The sequence below is a fragment of the Acipenser ruthenus genome, chromosome 4 (genome assembly GCF_902713425.1).
Source record: "Acipenser ruthenus chromosome 4, fAciRut3.2 maternal haplotype, whole genome shotgun sequence".
Taxonomy (NCBI): Eukaryota; Metazoa; Chordata; class Actinopteri; order Acipenseriformes; family Acipenseridae; genus Acipenser; species Acipenser ruthenus.
Window position 1 is genome coordinate 79975164 of NC_081192.1, and position 24161 is coordinate 79999324.

At 38.8% G+C, this 24161-nt stretch overlaps 1 protein-coding gene across 1 annotated transcript; it reads right to left on the minus strand.

Moving 5' to 3' along the window:
- Positions 1-2072: 2072 nt before the first annotated feature.
- On the minus strand, positions 2073-23722 carry LOC117399930 (CUB domain-containing protein 1-like). The gene is made up of 9 exons (XM_033999387.3): positions 23413-23722; positions 16693-16905; positions 16083-16439; positions 14442-14804; positions 12730-12927; positions 12058-12429; positions 11209-11574; positions 9863-9950; positions 2073-7608 (listed from the first exon to the last, which is right to left on the minus strand). Exons 1-9 carry the CDS (start codon positions 23483-23485, stop codon positions 7101-7103), a joined length of 2538 nt encoding a protein of 845 aa, XP_033855278.2. The 5' UTR covers positions 23486-23722; the 3' UTR covers positions 2073-7100.
- Between the last annotated feature and the right edge of the window lie 439 nt (positions 23723-24161).

Genomic DNA, 24161 nt, shown 5'->3' on the forward strand with positions numbered 1-24161 from the left:
TTTTCATCATGTGCACAATTCAAAAGGAAAACACAACCCAGCACCCGAGTTGACTGAACGTTCAACGCTCTCCCTCGTAATATATTCAAAATAAAAACATGTATTGTAAAAGGCGGTTCTAATGTTAATGACATTTAACTTTTAGATGTTCCACGAGCACACAAATATAAATTCTAAGTAGTAAAACGTGTACTTAGTATAAATTATATTTTACATAGTTGTGTGTGTGTGTTGGAAAGGTAACCAGACAAACAAGTAGCTAATGGATGGCGTAATACAGAATGTGCACGACAACACGTGAATTCATTTCTCTTCTTAAATGTTTTTATCTTCATGGCAACGCATGAAGCTCTCCTCACGATATTCAGAGTCGTTCTTTTCCTACTTAGTAAGCAGACACTGACATTTAAATATCCCCTCCCCTAAATGACTATGAATTGAGTAATCAGCATTGGCAGGGCTGATTTCTTTTTCCTAAATCAGAACTATATAGCAACGAATTTCCTGAACAATAGTGAGGAAAACTGTCATGACTTGTGCATGTAAACGCCACCATTATGACTTTTTCCTCAAATATAAATAGTTCAAGATGGTTTAACAACTTTTTGTTTGTCAGGTGCATTTGTGACATTGCTGTAATTATCAGGGATGGGCAGACCACTTGGATTTTATTTTTACAATTACGATCCTTAATGCATTTAGAACATTCAACCACCGACAAACACTGTTTTGAGTAATTTCTCAACAAACATTTGAGATCCAGTCTTTGTATTTGTAAAGGTTATCTAAACACTAAGCTAAATTTGCTGTTAACCTTGAACTTTAATTATTGACTTCCAGATTAAAGACACTAAACTCTTTCAGATACTGGATTCTCATTTGGTACCCAAATTTATTTTTGGTCTTACAGTAAGTCATATATCAAAGTTACTTTTGCTGCACTTTCAACATCTCTTATCTCAGAAACCATATTTGTAGTCATATAAATCCTAAAACCGAATCTGGAAGCCATATTGCTGTCATGTGACCTTTTGGTCTCCATGTTCGAGAGATTACAACACAAATATATTGGCTTCAAATTTTGCACACAACTGCATACTTCAAATATTCTGGTCAAATTTAAGTATGTGCATTCCATTAAATACTAGTTTATTTGTCAACAGTTTTCATATTTATTTTAACAGTATGTTAAGGGTTTCATTTTATATTTTTTTTGTTAATTTTTAACAACATGTATGCTACTGTATAGCTAGATACAACAAGTTTTTTTTCACAAACTACAATATATTTTGTTTATGTTCACGGGCGTTTGGTGTAACACTTGACAGTCCATCTTATTATGTATTCAAATGCACTTTTTAAAAACTTTATTTAAAACAAGAAAAAAAAACATGCAAAACTGACAACAATAACAAATATACAAAAGGGTTTTTTTCTTTAAATAAATGAATACCATCATATAACAAAGTAAAAAAACAAACAAAAAAAGTAATATAAATGTATTTTAAAATTATGTCAAATGTTCACTGGGAAGAACAAATTACCATATTCAACTGTACAAGGACACAGGCATTGTAGACAATACATACACTATGTATTTAGGGTATGTATTTCAAAGGGTGAGCGATTTCAGCCATCATATTAAAATTGTATGCCCTAGTATTGGTCACAATGCCCTTCAAAACAGTGTTATAGCTATGAGAGATTTTCAAAACAGCCTGTTGCCATCAACAGTATAGTAACAACAACAACAACAACAACAACAACAACCCATGATTGCACAACGGACCTGAGAACAGTGAAGACACAATAAGGCAAACATTTCTACAATAAGTCTTATGCAATATAATTCTATTCTCTAGTCTTTTTACAATATTACATTATTAATTTGCATCATTATAAAACTGAAAGACATATTTAACAGCCTTTGTAAACGGTGACAACACAAAACGTTAGGTAACTTCCGTAACCCTGGTTCCCTGAAAGAGAAGACGACCACCAATGACATTACGTATAGGATATGCCTGCCCATTGGGTAGATATTGCTGAGCTCTCTATACCAGAGCTGCCGGTAGGCCCCTTTCTGGTATGATGCACAGTCCCACCCACCGAGGGGATAAAACTCTCATCCAAAGGAAGCCATTTCTCTTTTTTCATCTAACCCAGAGGTTAGCGGTGTGAACTTACACCCTCAAGGACCCGTGTGCCTACAGAAAGGCAAGGCAGGGTCTACCACATTAAGATGGTAGAACCTGGAGAAGGTATGCGTAGTAGCCCAGCTAGCCGCAGTACAAACTCCTCAAACTCATTCCTATCCTTACGCATTCGCTCAGGTGAGAGGCTTGCCTCCACCAGCGTAGAGCTTTCCAGCATAGACGAGACACGGTCAGCTGACCGTGTCTGTCGAGCTTGGGATGAAGCTGTGGCCATCAGACCCAATAGTTTTTAGCACAACACCAATTGTACTGTGAACCCTTCAACAGGGCCAGACAATTGCAAATGGCAGCTACTCTGTCGTCCGACAGGTAGGCTTGCATCGTAAGGGAATCCAGCCGGAGACCTAAGTAGACCGTACTTTGCACCGGTATTAATTGGCATCGTTGGGGGTGAGACCCAGCCTCAACAGATGCTTCATCACAAATCGCTGTGTGGGCCACTGCTCCTTCCTGCGACTGGGGCAGACCAACCAGTCGTCCAGGTAGGTCATCACCCAAGGGAGCTAGGATGGCATCCATTCACTTTGAAACGTGCGGGGGGCTAAGGAGAGGCCGAATCACAGCACAGAAAACTCAAAGACGCTCCCCTGTAAGGCAAAGCGGACATACTTCCTGTGCGCTGGACGAATAGGAACGTGGAATCCGTGTTCTTTCGGTCCAGTGTGAAAAACCATTCGCCCGGCCGCACAGACTGGTGAGTACAGCGGACGCCAGCGTCTCGTTCTCTACCTGACGAGACACCTTGCGTTCTCGGTGAGAGTGCTGCAGCAATTCCTCAACCGCTGGTCCAAAGGAATGGCCAGGGGAGGTAGGGGCTACTTTGAAGGAAGGAGACACCTTCCCATAGGCCCGCGCATCATGGTCCTCCTCAGCAATAATGAAATCCGGTTCTGTAACATCCAGGGCAACCACCGGTGAAGGCGGGGTCAGCTCTGGGGCCGGTGTTATCGGCTGAGCTGTGGCCAGAGCAAGGGCTTGAGCCTGCTGCCTGGCCAGGGGCTCCCAACGCCGTGTACGGCAAGCATGGACTTCAGCCATGCTTGATGTCTGCACAGCCCCAAGGGTGTTGTTTAAACACCGGAGAGAGTAGACCTTTGTATTGAAGCACTCAGGCACCAAGGGTGCAGACACACCAACACTGAGTGAGGTAGAATACAGTATTGGTGCACCGAAGGATCGGAGCACCGAGTGCAGGTGTTATTGACATCCTGTGGCGCTAAGCACCGCGGCATGGAGCATATAAACTTCGAGGGCGCTGAAGCACTGAGAGGCACCTAGCCTTAACCACGTGAAGTCAACACAACCCAGGGTAGCGCATAGCATATACCGGGGTGGATACACAGGCTTGAGTGGCTGCAGTAGGCAATCAGGAGAGCAGTACAGGGGAGGGCACGGTGCAGAGCGGCGATAATCTGGTTCTGGACCGCGTGCAGTCATACAACGTGGCAGCGCATAGCGTATGCCAGAGTGGAGCACAGGCTCAAGGAGCTGCAGTGTGTTAGGCAGGAATAAAAGTGTACTGCTTTTTTTTTCTCTGCGAAGGCAGTAATAGGAAAACAGAGGCTTACACACACAGCAATTCAGCAATTCAGCTATGGGAGAAACACATTCGCCAAAGCACGCCAAGTCGGCGGGCTGAAACAAGCCTGCTGATTCAACTCAACAGCGGGACACAGCAGATCTGGGTCCCGGTGGAGGAATCATGCTGCTACTACTTTTTCTTTTTAAACTGCAAGGCAGTAAAGAAAAACACACACACACACACCAGCAAAGTCGTGAGGGTAAAATAGCACCACGGTAGCGTGTGTAACACCACGTACCGTGCATTAACACTGTAGCAGTGGGTACCAAGCACCGTGTGCACCGTGGGTCCCAAGCGCCGTGCGCAATGTGTACCGCGTACCGTGCAGCACCGTGCGGTCCCGCACTAGCGTTGTAGCAGTGGGTACCAAGCACCGCGTGCACCGTGTACCGTGCACTGACACTGAGGCACTGGGCACCGTGTGCTGTATGCACTGAGCACTTGTGCACCGAGATACCTAAGTACCAAGGGCTATGCGTGCGCCGCAGTACCAAAGCACCGGGGGGGCGTTATGCAATTGTGCCTACCCTAACCGCGCGGTCACACACACCTGGTCAGCACATAGCGTGTACCAGGGGGACACAAGGGCCGAAGCCGTGGTGGGTGAGTTGAAGCAGACAGCAAAAACACGGTAGAAAGACAGTATAGGGGATAGCACACTGTTTGTTTACAAGGCCCGACTCACCGAGGTGGGTGGGCCTACGCAGCCGGTGAGGTCTACTCGACAGCAGGGATGCGGCAAGGCCTAGCCCCATGGAGGACAGCACGGCTGGAAGAGTCACTCAGCAGCGGGGATACTGCAAGGCCTAGCCCCGTGGACGAACTGTGTACTCTCAGGAAGAAATAGACAACCACTTGCAGGTGACTGCATAGGCAGTCGCTCACGCACGACAGACAGACATAACAAAAAGCGGCCTACCATGCAAGCGAGGAGGCCGCTGAAAGACAGAAAGGCAAAAGGCTCGGTCTTTCCAAAGTCATTGATTCTGGGAAAGCGGCAGGCCAGCTTTCAGCACGAATGCAAGGGAAATACAATCGACTCGATTAGCTATTTTATATCAACACGCTAAGCAAGACATAGAGGTCTTACCTTAACATCTTGAGAAGGAAAAAGAGAAATGGCTTCCTTTGGATGAGAGTTTTTTCCCCTCGGTGGGTGGGACCGATTGCATCATCCCAGGAAGGGGCCTACCGGCAGCTCTGGTATAGAGAGCTCAGCAATACCTACCCAATGGGCAGGCATATCCCATACATAATGTCATTGGTGGTCATCTTCGAATTGAAAGGGAACTGCCTTTGGCCCATCTCAGGGGTACTACCTGACCTAAGGACACTTGCACTGCTGCTTGAGGTTACTTTCACACCTAGTTCATGTGACCGTTTGTGGATTCAAGTGCGGTTCGGTTTGCTTGGTTACAGTGTAGGGCTTGAATTTTTCGTTTTTTATTTTTTGTTCACTTCGGGGGGGGGGGGGATTGTTTTTTATTATTATTGGTTTATATTATTAATTGGCAAAATCGGTTAAAAATAAACATCATTCAAATTAATCAATTTTTAGTTTCTATAATACATTGAATGTACTTTTCACTAATACATATACAAAGGTTAACCTACTGCGTTGAAGTGAGGATGTCCACATTAGGATTCTGGCCATGTAGAACTGGATACATTTTGAATCCAAGAATTATGAGAAGTAACAGATTTCATTTTATGCCCATTACCGCCCGTCACACTACATTCATGTTTTTTTTTTTTTTGCCCACCCCATCATACTGTAGTAATTAATCTCAGCATACAAGAAGTTACTTACATTTTTTTTTCCATGATTAAACATGGTACTGTGATTAAGGTTTGATATTTATGTAGCTATAAGGATAATAATGTTAATCATAATAATAATAATAATACTAATTAAGCAGTCGTACACAAGAAAAACTTTAATATGCATTAGCAGAAGCATAACTGTACAGCAGTTTTAATTTACAATAACTTTTTCAGTTCGTCACTGAATAAAACCTTTACATAACACCATCTTGCTGGTTTGTTTACAACCAGGTTTGTGGTCGTTAAGCCTGTTACTAAGCAAATGATGCACTGACTTTCCTGGCGTGTTATGTATGTCCACAACATTGATGATTGGTCAGTAGCATGTCTTTGCACACAGCCCGCCTTCTGAAAGCCATTTTCTTTATGTAGAAAGAGTAGTGAATGACTGCCATTACTTAAACTATATTGCCAAAACCCAGGTTTATCGCTTTAAAAAATTTAAAACCGAATCTTTCAAATGTTTTTTTTTGCGGATGTTTTTTCACTTATTAAATCGGTTAAAACCAAAAACTTCAAGTCCATATATGTGAAACCTCCGAGAACCATGTAATCACACCAGAATGCACACCAAACAAAGTGAACCAAGACCACTTGAAATGTCTCGGTTTGCTTGGAAGTGGACTCGGTGCGTTTGACACTTTACTCCGTTTCAACTTTTTGCAATGTGAAACAAAACGAATTCCAGTTCACTTGGAAATGAACGGCTCCAAACAGCGAAGCAAATCGTGGAAGTGACGTACTTCAGCAAGCACCGAGGAAAGTGTCTCCCCACTGTCTCACACGCACAACACAGAGCTTGTCAAAAACGCATACAACATTCACAATAAGCTAGTAATAATAACGCTAATAATAATAACAATAATAATAATAATATTACCAATAACAGCTTAATTGCAGGAGCGAACTTCCACTCTAATAATCAGCAAGAGAGCCGAGCGCGTTTGGAAACGTGCAATGTGAAACCAATAGAACTCTAGTCTGGATGAAGCTGCAAGGTAACCAAACAAACACATTAGAATTCACTTTAAAAGAAACACAAGTTTGCTTGAATTTTTCTGGTGCGAAACGAACCGAAGCAAACCTGAAAACAATGTGTTCATTTGCAAGGAACTACAATTTGAATAACTTACAAGTGAACTAGGTGTGAAAGTGCCCTAAGACTCACCAAGAGCGTGGATTCCATAAAATATTAATAAAACAGTGTTGCTTCTAGATATACATTTATCACATTTTCTAAAAGAGTGTAATCTTTCAACAAATGGCTGTTCATGAAATAATATGGACACTTTGCTAATACAGAATTCTTTTCAGTTAGAACAGTACTATAATATAGGAAAGTGACAAATAAAGCAGTGTTGTGCTGTCCAGGCTTTAACTAGTGAAGATATTAGACATCTTTGGATGGGCTTGCAACTTGCAACAGCTGGCCTGTGTAAAAAGCAACCACAACATCATGTCCAGCATCCTTTGCTGTGCTAAAATTTGGACTCCTCCTTATTGTGCTCCATTTCTTCATCAGCAGGAGGCAGTGGCAGCTCATCCTTATTGCCTGGTGTTTCTGCCTCTTCCTCGTGTTGAAACGAGTATAACTCATTGTCCACCAAGCAACTGTCAGCCACTGCCTCCATGCTGGCTTCCCGGTTAAAAATGTGAATGGGTGGTTCATCTCCAACTGGACCTAAGAAAGGCCTGTAGACATCCACCTCTGGACTGACCTCCTTGGACTTGCCCCGGTTAAAGAGAGGGGGTGGGGTGGGGGGCCTGTCTCCAACAGGGCCTTCAAAAGGCCGGTAGACGTCCACCTCTGGGAGGGTCGTCAAGCCAGGCCCCCTCAACAGGTGCCCGTACATCACCGTCTCGTCTATGGTGGTGTATATGTGAGAATCATTGTCTCGCCTTCCTTTAGTGAACAGTGGGTGCCCCGGAAAAAAGGTGTTGACGTTTGGGTTGTAGATTGACATCTCAGGTTTCTTTTTCTTCTTTCTATGTGAAACAAAAAAGAATAAACAAATGAGCTTTTATTAAACAGTGTAGATATTTACAACTTGGTTTACTTGATTGAGGTCTAGTATGGGACAGTCTTGCTTTGTATCCAGGCAGCCAGATCCTTTCCACAATGTCAATGAGTTGACAGACATGTTGAGCTGTCAGTATAATGGACCTATGCCCTATTGCGTACGTTCCAATTAACAGGGAGTTTTGATTGATGTGTTTGTGGCCTGTCATCCAAACGACATATCAAACAAAATGGGCAAATTGCAACGTACCACTTAAATCGGTTTAACTGGGGTTTAAATCTGAAAACAAGTCTTAAAAAAGACCGGTCTATGAGCTCAATTACAACTTACCAATTTAGACAACAAGGTGTCAAATGGCTTTTTCAACTTCAACTTAGCAGCAGCGGCTTAATTTAAAACCAATTTTTCAGTGTAATCTAGACCATGCAGGTTTAACTGTTGGTTTCTACCTTTGAAGGGACAGTGTTTCCATCTGGAAAGACACTCACAGATATAGATATATAAATATATACACACACAGTAGAAGCTCATTTATCCGCACCACGTTCATCTGCGTCTTCAATTATCCGCGGCTCCCTGATGAGTTTGATCTCTGAAACATTATTGCCAATGTAGACTTACACACACAACGAAGCATGCGTCAGTTTAACCTGTGGAGTCGACACCAAGACAGCAGCGCTACAGATGCCAGGATTCATGTGTTGGTATAAACAGCAGAAGGATTCTGTAAAATTTGTTCTCCTGAGGCAGTTACTTAGTGAAGACCAGCAAACATATTTTGCCTCACTGAAACAAAAGACTATGATGGACTATGTCAAGGTTCAAAACAACGACTTGCAGCAGTGAATTGTTTAAAAAAAAAAACTGTTAAAAAACCCCACTTCTGTTGGTATGTATTTTGTTGAAAAGAAGCTTGAAATTACATAGCAGGCTTGTTTATTTAGTTTTAAAGTTAAATAAAACGAACAGAATTGTATTTTGTTTGAAATCCCAGAAAAACTAGCAACACTTTGCTACCATTATTTAATATTAATGCATGGAATAAATTAGCGATTGTGGTATTTCTAGCTGCTATCAGCATGACTTAGTTTACAAAAAAAAAGGATGTCTCTTGTGTTATCTGCAGAGAGTTGTATGGTGTTCGTCTTAACTGATGATGGCTGTCTGTGGTTGCTTGTATTGCCTTGCCCCTTCCACTGCTTATAAGGGGGTGGGAGGGAATGCAGTTAGGGCTAAAAACCCTAACATCACATTTCCCTACATTTGTCTTTTTAATACCAACCCTAACTGATGCATTAACAAAGTTTTTTGCAAAGATTATACACAGACACACACACTTATACATACATACACACACTGTTAAACTAGATATTGTAACCTTTGTCTTTACTTGTATCAATGTATATATAGTATATTCCAATAAATTAATTACTAAGAATAAAGTAGTTCAAATATGTAAAATGTATGGAAAAACACATTTGTTAAACAGGATTTCGTCATGGATCCAGTACATTGTTATATTTCTAACCCAATCCATAGTGTGTGCATTGTTAGATTATGACGAATGGCACTGAAGCGCTAAACTACTGCATGTTCTTCCAAGCCTCAGCCCTGTCCAGCAGTTTGTCTCTTTCTGAACTGCTATCTCCCAATACTAAATGATCCCTGATCCACTCCACAGGGAACATTTTTTGTTCAGTTCTGTTGTTCCTCACTCATTTTCCAGACATTGCTGCTGAACTGTTTAAAAACATACAATAGTCATTTAAACGCAATGTTCAATTTTATTTTACGTTTCATATAGGCATATTCAATTTTACAAGATAGAACGTACTTACTGTGCAGCATTAGTCTTTAAACAGAGCTAGTTTATAACAGGTCTAAAATAAACCACTAAATGGGTCTTGTTAAATCAATTAATTGGTTTAAGTGTTTTGTACGTTGGAATAGGGTTTGATTTAGACCAATTTAATGGTTTAACTGGGTTTGAACAAGACCTGAATTTAGTGCCAAGATAATAGATAATAGATAATAGATAAAAGTATGTGGTGTGTTGCAATTTTCCCAATAGGTTTATGACAAAAAGAGTTTGTCATTCCAATTATTTGACCCACAACTGGATTAACAACATGTTTTATTCCTGTCAGCTTCAACTATTTGTGTTACATTTGTTTATCCCTTTAGGTACTACTATGTGTTTAACTGTAGAAAGTACTTACTTTTTCATAACACAGCTGATAACTACAATGAAAGCCACAACAATCAAAAGAGCTGAAAGAGTTCCAATGGCGATTTTCATGGAGAGGCCTAAAAAAAAAAAGGATAATTAGCACTGTATGATAAAATAGTCGTTTCAAGTGTCATTTAATTTCTTTTTGACATTGTTTTATGATGTCTGCAATCGTTCTGAGTGGTTCTAGATTATGTGTCTCCAGTACTCATGCCTTTATTTGGCTTTCAAATTTCTTTTGAGCTTGTCTGGAGAATCCTAAGTGATCTTTCAATTTGGCCAGCCCCACCTTCTCTACATTTACAGATGGAGAGAATAGGTAGGACCAGCAGAGTTAAAAGGTCACACTGTCACATGACTTAAAATGAATAAGGAAGGCTCTTCACTTTCAGCACTTACAATTCTCCAGACAAGCGGGAAAAAGTTTCAGAAATTGAAGGGCGGCAGCTGACTCACCACTGCTTGGATCATTAAAACAGACTTCATATTGACACACTTGCATAAGTCAGGGGTGTAATTTGATATTGTATTGTTTAGTTACTTATTTTAAATTATTTTTTGTGAAACATTAAATGAAAATAAGCAACATACTGTAGCTAACATACGCCTTGATAAACTGGCTCACTGAATGCTCTTTCGGTGAAACGTGTACAACTCACTGTCCACTACTGTTCAGGTCTGTTATTTTGAACAATGTGATATGGATGGTGCAAGTAAGCCAGATTTAAAAAAACATACATATATAATAATATAAACATTTGTCAGGCACCTCCTGTATTTTAAAAACAAAAAACAAAAATCCCTTGACCTCTCCGAAAGAGAAAACTGAATGATCGTTTGTGGGATACGGTTTTTATTCCCAGCAGGAGGATTGTCAAAAGACTATGCTTCGATGCAGATTCATTTTGAACCGTCTTTTTAGACAGAACCTTGAGCTCAGTCTGTCAATTTGCAGCCTCTCTGTTGTTTCCTACAGTTACTGTTGTTATTGCAGGTGCTACAGGCTGTACACGCAAGTCAGAAGCAATAACTGCCATTTCTTGATTAAACTCGTTCACAAGGAAATCTGGGTCCAAATCAAAACCATAGAAATCTGAAATAATTTCAGACATTTTAAAGTTGTAAATAAGTTGTATAAAACACGTATCGGTGGCAGCATTGTTTGAACTACCGAAGCGCAGCTCCGTCCTGAATTTCAGCAGCACACCACTGGATTGGAAACTAAACAAAAAAAAGACACATTGCAAACTAGTCCCGGTAAGCATGTTATATATTCGTGCTTGTGACATAAATAACTGCATTAAAACTGAATACTGAATCATAACAATTGGATACCGTCTTGCTTCTCTATTAGCGTGACCCGACACATCACTCTGAAAGTCTTCTTGGTGGCCTCAGGCTTGCAATTGGACATGTTGAGCCAGAAGTCCTCCATCATGGTCTGGTGCTCAGGCAGCAGCTCATCCTCCCTGCGACTGAGCTCCTCCTCCACAGAGCTCTGCCCCTTGATAGAGATGCTGGTGTGGGACTGTCGGCACTGCGGCTGGGTGGCGTTGAGGAAGCTGACCTGAACCATGTGGCCCGGCGGCACTGAAACCTTCCAGGACACCGAGGACAAGGGGGCCATCCCCCTAGGCCAGCTAGGGGTCACCAGATAGCTCATGATGCCCAGTTCAGGGGAAACACTGAATATATAGCTCTCTGAATGAAAAATAAATGAATTGTAAAAGGAAAAATTAATGAATTGTATACACTGTATGACATGTTGTTACAACACTACTATTGAAAAGCATGACCTGCTAATCTGCTCAGCCTTTCACAGGATAAAGTGGCCCTCTTGTTGCTACTAATAATAGTACAATCAGGGTTCTTACTCCTAACTGTTAAAAGATTTTTTTTCTCTTTTTTTAAATTTTTTTAAAAGCCTCAGTGAGTAACATGTTTCCTTCTTTTTTTGTGCAGCTTTTCGATAAATGTGCAGCATTCACACAAGCTACAAATGAAGGGGAACGCAGAATTTAATATAGAAACCTTGAGTTTTTGTTTGGAATCCAACTCAAGTTCCGATGTATTATTTGAAATACTGTACATGTAGACATTTAACATTCACAAACGGTAAAACGAACACAAAAATGTTTCGTGTGTACGTGCGTCTTTCCTGAACCACGTTGCAAAAGAAATTACCTGTGATTTCTTTTTCAAAGGAAACCTTGAAAAAGGGTTCCAGTATTTTGCTGTAGTTGCCCCTGTCAATGTTTATCAGTGCCACAGAGATATTGGAGTGGATCTGGACTTTCTCGATGGATCCCTGAGGACAGAACCTGCCCAGTTCGGACTCGTCCTCCTCCACTAGTCTGTAGTAGAAGCCCTCCCTGCAATTTTCCCCCGACAGGAAGTGTTTCAGCTTAGCCTCCCCGGGGCTCAGCACTACAGTGCTCTCTGTGGGAGCCCTCAGCTGCCAGGTAAGGCTTTCCAGGGGGACAGGCAGTCTGGTAAGGGACTTGGGCACTTTGAGAGGCATCTCCTTTACAGGGCACTTCTCCCAGTTATAACAACCTGGAACCCAAGAGGAAGAACTTACAGCATAAGAAACACTTTCTGAAGCACGCGATTTTGCATTGAGGTCCCCCATTCAAGTACTAACCAGGCCCAACCTTGCTTACTCTCTAAGATTTGACAAGATCAGTTGCCATACCCATTCCAAGTTTCAGTACAATTGGAAAAGCTGTTCTCAATATAACGCTATAAAAATGTAAGTCTGGCATACAAAACTGTAGTATGTACTTCTGCCTTAAAGGGATACATTTAGTTGTTTGAAGGGTATGATATTTGAGAACGATGATGCACAATTCCTACCTATGTCTTTGGTGACCACCATGCCGAGTTCCTCCAGGTTACAGTCCCTGAAGAGGATTCTGGTCTTCTTTCCAGACTGCAGTGTGATCTCTGGCTGGCAGGCAGCACCATCACACAACTGGCAGTTTGGATTGACTTTCTTCTGCTTTATGGTAACATTGATCCCTTTTTCTTTTTGCAAGTCAATCCAAAAATGATCTGGAAAAGGAAAACCTTTCACATTACTAAGGAGGTCTTTAAAACATATGTTCACAAAGCAAAAATATTTTAAAAATATGTAAAAAAAAAAAAAAAAGGATAGTTTGGATTTGTACTGCATGTTCTCTACTCTATGGTGGGTCAGTATTATTATTTTGTATAGGTGGTCTTATGCCATTGTGAACTAAATCAAAAATAGTTTTCACCAATTTCCAAACACACCTGCAAACATTAACAATAATCAAATTTTCCTAAATAAAAAGATAAAGATAGAAGATTAGAATTGTTTTCTTTATCATTTAGTATATTGCCCATTTTTACCATGTTCTACCAATATACAAACTTTTGAAGACGACAAAAGTCTACAGCAGTTTAATTGTATTAAGATGCCAGGAAGAGGCAACAACTCAGCAAATTAGCAGTCCAGGAACTCCCCAGAAGTTTTGCAACAATGCAGTTCTCTTAGTATTTTCAACACAGGTGAGTCATACACCTGTGTTTTTTTTTAAATTTATTTTACTTATCTTTACCTTTTTATAAACTGTTGGGAAATGGTTTGACCTCAGAAGGAAACTATTACTGGTAGTTTAATTTATAAAAGTAATTAAAATTTACTTCTATACAATGTGTTGTAATGGATGTTTGAATGGTCATTTTCCCACCGTTAGACATTACCTCGTTTTTTTTATCCACTTGAGCTGGAATGACCCAAATACTTTACAACACAAAGCCTTCCACTGGTGAACTGTCAATACAATTCTATTATTATGAACTGCTATTCTTTGTCAGTGACACTCATGTCCTTTATAACTCACTTATAAATAAAACTAAAGTGTGACCAAGATATTTACGGGCAGGTCATTGCTCAGTCTGATAAGAAACCAATTTTTTTCTTTACAGACTTTGTTTTCACTTGGAACAGAGGCGAAACCCATTCCTCCTGCCATATCTTTTTGATTAAGGTTCCCTCGCAATTACTTAGATTCCTGTAATTATCACACCTCCATTACTGATGACAGAAAAAGAGAGGGAGTTAATCATAACATATTAGCCCTGAGGTACGCTTTTATTACAGTTTCTGCACTCAGGGATAACTGGCATATTCCTCCTGTCTTGTCAGTCGCTTCATTTCACCTGCTGAACTCAAGGAATGGATGTTACCAAGCTACTGAACTCTAGAAGACAGACCCATGCTGTGAAGTATCCACATGGACTCATTGATGCTTGACCAGCAGGAAGTCTCTAAACTGTGAGGAGATGAACAATCCCCAACCAATGCAGTGCTCCCTATTGGCCCCCAGCCAACCACGCTTACATGACTCACTGCACCCTAAGCAGTGGTGCTTTTTTACCCCCACACAAAATATTTGAAGAGGAAAAATCTAAAAGTCTTGACTTCATACTGCATTTATCACTATTTATTAATGTTTTCATGAAAATATGCCTGATAATATTGTACCTTGTTGGGTGAGAAAGCGGCTCCACAGTACTGAAACAGAAAGACGAATACCTACTTTGGTGGCTCTCATTAAAGACTTCAACTCGAAACTCCAAGGACAGTCTCCCAGGGTTTGACTTGACCATTTCGCAGTTCTCCAGCTGCATTTTGAAATTCCCACGGATGGAGGACGGCTGTTGATCTGTCAGACTCTTCCCACTGGTGAACTGGGATCCTGGCAAGACATATTCCACCCCCTCTCTCTTCTTGTCACAGTTCGGCTGTGTGTAGTTCAGGAAAAGCACGTCGGCTTTGTTGTTCTCAGGGACTGTAAACATCCAGGACATTATGTCGTCATCTGAGAAACTCAGGGGGTAGTTTGGGGAGAGCAGGTTCACAGAAGACCCCGGCAATAAGTTAACTTCAATTATGCAGCATTCTGAAGGAAGACAACTCATTTTAGGATTGAGAATGACAGATAGAAGTTCATTCATTAGGTTTGACCAATACAGAACTAAACATGGGATAATTTGTTCACTTGCACTTGCATATTACAATAAATTGGTCATACAGCTTACAAAATCACTTCGTATTCCTTGACCTTAAAAACAGTGGGTGGAAACCAAAGTATTTTGAACCCAAATGTATTTATTACATTTATATAACGCTTTTCATACAAAGTATCACAAAGCACTGTACAGTACATTTTAAAAAAAGCATTTACATTTACACAACACCTTTGTATAAAAGTCCCCAAGTATGTCACACACACAACTGCTACATATTAAATAGCATATTAAAAAAAAAAAACTATATATATATATATATATATATATATATATATATATATATATATAATGATATTAAAAATGCATACATTTAAAATGTACATTAAAACCCACTAAGATAAGAAAGCCATTTTATAAAAGTATGTTTTCAGTCTTGACTTAAACTGTAACAGTCCCAGCTTCCCTGACGAAAGATGGCAGGGCATTCCATAATTTAGGGGCTCTGCATGAAAAAGCCCTGTTAATTTTCTTGACCCTAGGAATAACTAGTAGCCCCACATCCTGTGATCTAAGAGTGCGGTTTGGGTGATACAAGGTCAGAATTCTAGCATCGGTATTCTGAACGAGCTGTAAGCGAGACACCACAGCTTTCGGGATACCAGAGAGAAGTGCATTACAGTAATCAATTCTACATGAAACAAAGGCATGCATTAGTCTCTCGTCATCAGATACAGAAATAATTGGTCTACGTTTGGCTATATTTCTGAAATGGTAAAAAGATACTTTTGTAACTTCCCTAACAAGTCTCAAATGGTAGATCAGGATCAATGATGACCCCCACATTTATAATTTCTAGTTTAAGATTTAATGAGAGATTACTACAGTCAAGCTCACGTAATCCCACATTTTCCACTAGCATAACCCCTGTTCTATCTGAATTTAACATTATATAATTCTGAGACATCCAAACTGACAACTATATTACACTGGATACTAGCACTTCTGAGTGCTGAAACAATCAGCCTAATTGGCTTTGAACTTGCTTTGTGCTGGTCTGGAGAATCATTAGTGCCGGAACTCAACTACCTGCTGCATTCTATTCAATTTGGTCTGCTAGTTCAGCACATGTCTACTGTATATACTACCAAAGCAACAAACTTAATATTTGTCTTGCCAACAAAAAGTAAATATATTAATACTGGACTTACTTTTTATTGGGGGACCAATGGCCATACTGAAACCAGGTTCATCTACTTCCTCTTTCCCTGACATCTGAAGAGATACCCTCGCTCCTTTATCCACTTGGATTTTGGAAACTGGACCACTCCTGCAGAAAGTGCCGATGCTTTGTATCTCAGCAGTCAGGTAGGTGAGGACGCTGTAAGTTAGGTTATCTGGACATCTCTCTGACGGTTTAATCTGCCTCAGCCCTGACCCCAAGAAATCCAGTACCAGAGCTTTGCGCTCAGAAAAATTGATATCCCAGATTAAAGTATTGTTGAACTTCGGGAAGGCCAAAGACAGTAGATCTTTAACTTCAGTGGAGTTAAAGTTGGAAATGCAAACTGTGAAAATAAAAGGAAGGAATTTTAAACAGGATCACTTTTTGAGTGTGTGTGCGCGTGTGCGTGTGTCAGTTTGGAACAGCTTGTTCACATGACACTGTTTGTTTGTTTGGTAAAAACTAGACAAAGGAAATCATAGCAATCTTATTGTAACACGACAGACTGAATGTCTTACCCTGTTAAAAGCCATGATTGTAAAGGAAACCCTAGTTGGGTGTTCATGGTCTTATACATTGACTACACCTCTACTCACCAGTTTTTTTGCTGATTTCAATGGTGAAGAATTTATGGGGATCTGGACAGCTGAAGTTGTAAGTCCTATTTTCTCTGGGTTGGAGGTGGAGCTCAGATGAACAGGATGATTGCTTGCCTTTCAGAACGCAGACACTGCAATTGGCCTTTGGAAATGAGGATCTAATGGTTATCGTAGTGTTTTCTCCAGTGGATAATGTGGTAGTCTGACACTCTATAAAGGAAAAAGTAAAACAAAGACGTATTAAAAATAGACTTACTTTAAATGCTCGAATCATTACATATATAGAAGTACATATTGTTTTGCAAAAACATTTGGCTAATGTTAGTAGGACTTAGTATGCCCAAAAAAAAGTATTACAATTCAACAGAGGACATATTGTCCAGATACTAAAATCTATCAAATAAAAGATATAGTGCAACAGCATGTCTTGAAATTCACGCTAGCTCTACTACACTCACTCCTGGCTCATATAATGCTCATGTGATTCATACAAGCATAATATGTTTTGTAAGAAAAAAAAAAAAGTATATGATGAAATGACTCTGTGTAGGCAGATTTTTGCAGAAATCGTCTTGCTTCACTAAATGATGTTAATACTGTATATATTATAATGCTGCTACTAAAAAGAGTTTTATAGCTCCCTAAATGTTAGAGCTCTCTAAAGTAGCACTCCTTATAGTGCTGGTAACCAACAAAACAATTCTCCAAAACATCCCAGCCAAGCGCTTCCATTCACTATACAGGTCTCAAATGTGCATTTGTGAAAGAAACGCATGTTAAAGCAAACATTATCTACTACAAACCAACCGCTTCTTATTCGTATCTGCAGTATGACTCCTCACACCTAATGGCTTGTCGTGACTCAATTCACTAGTCCACATTTTTAAGATTTGCTGTGATAATCCACACAGGAAATGTGTGGGTTTTTTTTTTTGTGGAAATGGAGGTTTTCCAGACGACATCATCATTGAAGCGAAATCCTGCATTTCTAATATAAACCTAAAGGATGCTTTATATAATCATAGTAAACAACATGCAGATGACATAATTCCTCTGCTCCTCACTTATCACCCTACCAACAGAGAAACACAGAAAGTTGTGCAAAGAAACTACCATTTTACAGCAAGACCCATCTACAGTGCCTATTTTCAAGACTCCCCCACTATAGAAGAGACACGAATTTGTAGTTCACAGAGACATTTTCCTTCTGGGGAACTTTTAAAAGGCAGACTTCCATGCAACAGACCATAATGTACTACCTGATACATGAACACCCAAACTGAGATCAGAGGCACTAAATAATAAGTCAACATCCATTAACCTTTTACATACACCTAAAGGAATAGTATACTGCATTATTTGCAAGACATGCAAAAAACTGTACATTGGGGAAACTAAAAGACATTCAGCAAACAGTTTTGTGAAACATTTATGAAGCATTCGAATCAAAGCCACTACATTTCCAGTAGCCTGACAATGATACCAATGATAATCACACTGCTGAAGACATTTCCATCTGTGGGATCAGTCAGGTGATATGGAACAAATGCTGCTCTGTAAAAAAAGGAAATGTGAGTTTATCTTCAAACTAGGAACTAGGAACATTCTATTCTGACAATCATGACATTTTCTCCCCACACTTTTCTTTCTACACAGCTGAAGAAGGGATTTCATCCGAACCTTCCTGAAATGAATTATTTTTTCATCATTTAAACCTTTTGTATAACCTTCGGCTCCTGACCAAATCCTTCGGCGCACATTGAGCACAAACATTCTGCAGCCCTGCAGTAATAGTGCTTAAAGCACTATATACAAATAAGAAGCACTCAAAAAAAAAAGTATTATTTTAAAACAATTTTTCATCTATGTGGTCCAGTTCTGAGAAATCTGGTCACTCTAGCCAGACCCAACAGCCAATAAAGACGCCACAAAGTGTTTACTTTTGAGGGTCAATATGCTCCCACAGAAAACATTTAGAACAGTAGTTTATGTCTTATGAGGCAGAAACTATAACACACGTATATTTTCAATGCAAACTGAAATATGTTTACTCACATTTGTCAAGCAGCTTAGCATGCATGCTAGTACGTGCTCGTTCCCATATTCATTAAGCTAATAAAATGCTGTGCTGCACATTGTGCACTCATAGTTATTGCTAAAAGGTTCTTTACTGGTTCCCTAGGGAACACATGTTATTTTACAGGCCCTGGGTTTTTTGAAGTAAACAACCATTATTCCATTATATTGCAATATAAGCACGGCATATGTCTCCATATTTGTTTTGGTAGCATTAGATACTTATTAACCTGGGTTTGTAACATTTAATGCTTAATTATAAGTGGCCTTTATTTATCAGTTACTGTGTTTTGTTTTTTTTTACCACACAAAAGACCATTCAATTTACAGCACAGCCATGTTTAAAACATCCATCTGCTGAATTTGACTGTATTTTCTGTACTTAGTTAAAACCAATGTGGCAGTGAAACGTTTACTTTCTACTGAGCTCTACCTGTAGTGGTACTATATTTAGAGAATGATAGAATACAGCTTGTAAAGTGAGTAGTCTGTACCGTTAAATATGTTCAGAGGATAAAAGAATGTGGCACTGAAATGGCTAATGGAACTTTATGAAAATCAGAGAATTTTCCCAAAAATGCTGACATGTTTTCGGAATGCAATTACTTACCTTAGTAAAAGTGAAAATAGGCACTTTTGACTAGTTTACTATACCCTATTGTACACAAACTGATGGGATTTGCACTGGTTCAAAATGTGAAGGTTTTGAAATTTTAAGGTGAATTATATTTTATTACAAGTCCCCCAACACGTATGGGTATTTACTATTTACACTGAAAAATACATATTCGTGTCAAATGGGATTGTATTCTTGTAGGTCTAGTTGGTTCAAGAGGTTGTATTTTAGTAACTACAAACAGATTGCTAGAAATATGTTGTGTTTTTTATTATTATTTATTATTATTTATTTCTTAGCAGACGCCCTTATCCAGGGCAACTTACAATTGTTACAAGATATCACATTATACATTATTTCACATTATACAGATATCACATCATTTTTACATACAATTACCCATTTATACAGTTGGGTTTTTACTGGAGCAATCTAGGTAAAGTACCTTGCTCAAGGGTACAACAGCAGTGTCCCCCACTGGGGATTGAACCCACAACCCTCCGGTCAAGAGTCAAGAGCCCTAACCACTACTCCACACTGCTGCCCATTTTAATCCGATTTCACAATGTAACCAAGTGGTTTTTGCATGACGGGCAGAATTTTTCAATCTAGCTGTATTCATTTTTTTTTAGTTTAAAATAAGCTTTTTTGAATAGTATGGTGCACTATATGAGAAATAGATTTTAGACATATAATTATTGCATGTGTTTGTATGAGTTGTCCACGTATTTGCAAACTGTAGCAAATAAAAACATATTTTTCCGCCATTGACAATAAATTGTATTTTAATGTAATTGTGAGGTGTCTTTCTGTACCATTTGCTATTCAAACAATCACCCTTGACTGATACAGTCATCCCTCGGTAAACCAGACATGTCAGGAGATAGAAGTAAAACACATAGCCTACCTGCTACTTTAGCTTTCAAAACCAATTACAATTTCAAATTCAGAATTGTAATTATTGTGGTCCACATTTTGTGTTTCGAACCACTTAGATTAAACTCTGTAGTGTATTTTATATGCTCTATTTCAATCACATACTTCATTTTAAAAATTAAATAGGCTACTTGTATCTTTGGATCATGCAATTCACAGTGACCTAGCATCACACTTAAATGGATATTATTGGGGGACATACTTTGTGTCCGTCACATCCGAATGTACAGCATAGCAGTGTCTGGATCAGGGAGGGACTACTGTATTGCCAACCACATTGCATCAGAAAGGAACTTGATAGACCCAAGAAAGGTTTTGAACATATAAGAAAAATAATGGTGGCTTGCTAGCATGCCATTGTCTTCTATACTCTCGTGCACTGGAAAGGAAGCATGTGCTAACATAAAGAGGAACTTTTTTCTAAGCCAAAAGTAAAATATCATGAAATGTGACAAGAATGACATCTCTGGTGGCTACAGTTCTTTTGCAGACTGGCATGTGAATACTTCAAGCTATATAAAAATGTCATCACTTTATTTTTTTTAATCATAAAGCGTACACAGCCCCGCACCCAGCAAGAAAATGTTGCTAATTTTGGACAGCCCCTTAAAAATTGTTGTAAATCTATAAATACTTTTTGGAAAATTCAAGCTGGTAAGATGCAGGGCAGAGATAATGTTGCTCTACCAAGACAGTGGGCTATTCTGCCATCTACATTAGTTTTCAGTTTAGTTTTTGAGTAACAAAAGTAGTACATACACCAAGGTCCACAGACTCATGCAAATCACTACTAGTTTTTGCTCCCAGCTGAAAAGGTGTATTGTTCTTCAAGGGGTGTCTTATTGGAGCACTGCATGTGTTCTAGAATCTATTCATGCAAACTACTTATTCACAATGTCCTTCACTGCATGTCAGCACCATGAAGAAACAGTAATCACAAAGGGAAAGGCTGACACTTTTATAAATTCAATTTCATAATGTGATTCAGTATGGCCTCACCACGACAGTCATTTTCTATTCGGTCCTTAGAAACAAGCCACACTCTGAACATGCCAATTAAAGTTAAGCTACCAAATAGAAGCAAATTTCACTGCAATAGTAAATAAGAAATGAATGCAACCGAGTGGTATTTGTTTCTGGGTTACTGGTTAACTGGGAGCATTGGGGGCTGCTCCTCCTCCTGAACCCATGTTTCAAATTGTAATTGTTTACATATCTAAGATTATTTGGATGAAGTAAATTGACCTGAAGGTACTTTATGTACAGATATGGATGGTACGGTTTGACACATGTACTTTATGACTGTTTCTTCCTATTATAACAATTACACTGTAGCTGTCCAGGCACAACCCAAACCAGTCAAAGCAATGTAAACTCACCCAAAACTCCCTACTCACTACTTTGGTTATAGCAACAGTGTGACTCACTTCAACCTCAACAACGCAAAACAAAATTGAATACTAATTGATCTGGCCTCAACAGTATGAATCGGGAGCATTCAATTGATCTGAAAAGCAGACAACCACATACTGCTGCTATTTTGATCACTAAACTATGATCCTTTGTGTGTCAATGATATGAAAACTGGACATTGAACAATGCATGCGAGTGCTAGTCTGTAAGAATGTGTAAAATGCTGGGGAAGAGTCTTATTTAAACACTGGTTTCTGATTTGATAAGAATTTAAATGTCTGTGGTATTTAGATCCATCACCAATGTTTGAATCAATTGAAAACACACCCCTTACCTGCCAAAAAATACATAACTAATACTAATACTACTACGACTAATAATAATATCTATATTCATTGTCTAACTTGTCTGTTTTTGACTAACATGCAGTTACAAAGAAACTTTTAATATGAAAAGAAAAACAGGAATTTAATTAAATTGTACCACGAGTAAGACAACAGTTTGGTGTCTGTATCAATGTATCTAGATTATAGTGCATATGTTTTTATTGTGTTTGATAATTCACGTATACTCAATATAGAATGTATTTAAAAAGGTAGAGAAACAAAATATTCTACAATTTTTCAGGTAAGCATTTATATTTGTTGTATAATAACTGTAGAGAAGTGTATTTAATAAATATTATGTTTAATCGTGAAATATATTGACATACCTATTTTAAACTATGAAATGCCGTGAAAAAACTTTTTTTTTTTTTAAACCGTGAAATAAAATACAGCCTTACAGTAGAGGACCGTGCTACTGGCCATCCCTATTGAGTGAAACTGCTACCTAAGTCTTATTTCCATCCCTTCTGTAGTATTTTCCTCTATAAAAAAAATTAAAAATCTCTGGAATTCATATGAAATATTAATGTTTTCTACAGAATTTAACAATTGGTGTACTAAATTATATGTATAGGGTTTATACATAACCCTATAGGATATACTATAAGGCAACATTTTTGTTACACCTTTTTGCACACAAATGAACATACAAAGTTGCAGTAGTTTTTTTTTTTTTTTTTTTTTTTTTTGTGGGATAAGCCAAGTACAGTTAGTTGTTTCGAGTGGTTTATAATTTAAGAGAAAACGTCAGCGTTTTGACGTGTAGTTCATTATGTACGCGACCAGTTCTTCGCTTTTGTTCAGTCTGGAATAATTTAAAATGTCAAACAGTGACAAATAATTTATAAAATAGTATTTTTTAAAACTAAAGTTCTTACAGATAATACGTTAAATTAGCCACGTGTAGGTAACATTTTGATATTAATTGCATTGGTAGCTATAGTCGTCGTAGTTTAGAACAACAATAACTTGATAAGGCACTGAAATAGGAAAATACATTGAAATACAGTACCGCAATAGTTTGTGCGCATAATGTCCCGAATAAAACAAGGAAATGACCATTTCTTTATCTAAACATTTCATACATTATTTCGAGTAGGTTACGTGACATTTTGATTTTTTTTTTTTTTACTACCAGTTAAACAAGTAACCTCTAATTACTTATTATAATAACAGAAGACAAAACCAAAATTAAACACACACATAAAAACAGTAAAGCAAATGAACCCACAACACATCCGCACTAATTTCAAGTCTGCCATTTGCAATGTCTTTAGGTTTTGCACTCACCTTTAATTACTATAACCTGTGCGAGAAGTATCCACGGTAACACGGCAGTGCAAATTCTAGTTACAAAATCCATTTTTGCGGGTAACTAATAAAAATAAATGCGAGAACGCGGCTCCCTCTTGTCCTTATACCACCTGGCCTGCGTAAATGGAAATGTGGATGCTGTCAACATTCATAATGCGAGCCTTCTTTCGATCTGTTCCCTTCGTGTTCCACTCCACCGATGTGCTTACCTCAATAGGTTAAAACCTGCAGTTACAACAGGGCGTGTTTTGTCTACCTGCCTGTTCAAACAACACAGTGCTTAGAGAAGGATTCATTTTATTCAAATATGCGCACCATTCAGTAGTACTGTACTGTATATTCATAGCAGTTTGTCAAAACTTTAAAAAAATAGGATTGTAACATAATAAACAGTACATTTCTGTAACTATTAAAAAATTGATTGTGCAGAATTAGATATGAGGCCTTTTTTTCTAAAATACTTCACTCAAGTCTTTAATTAATTTGTATTTTTCAAACTAGTAATAACTTATTATTATAATTCAAGGTTTTATCAGCACTTACATTGTTTATCATTCTGTAAGTGAGCAAATCCTATACATTTAGTAGTAAGTCTTAGTGCTATTATGCATCGCACATGATGTTAAAGGTGATTTTGCAAGAATGGATTCCTAAACAACCACTTTTGCCCTGTAATCAGTGATCTACAACAGGCAGTATGGTCATTACCAGCTGCCTCACATTAT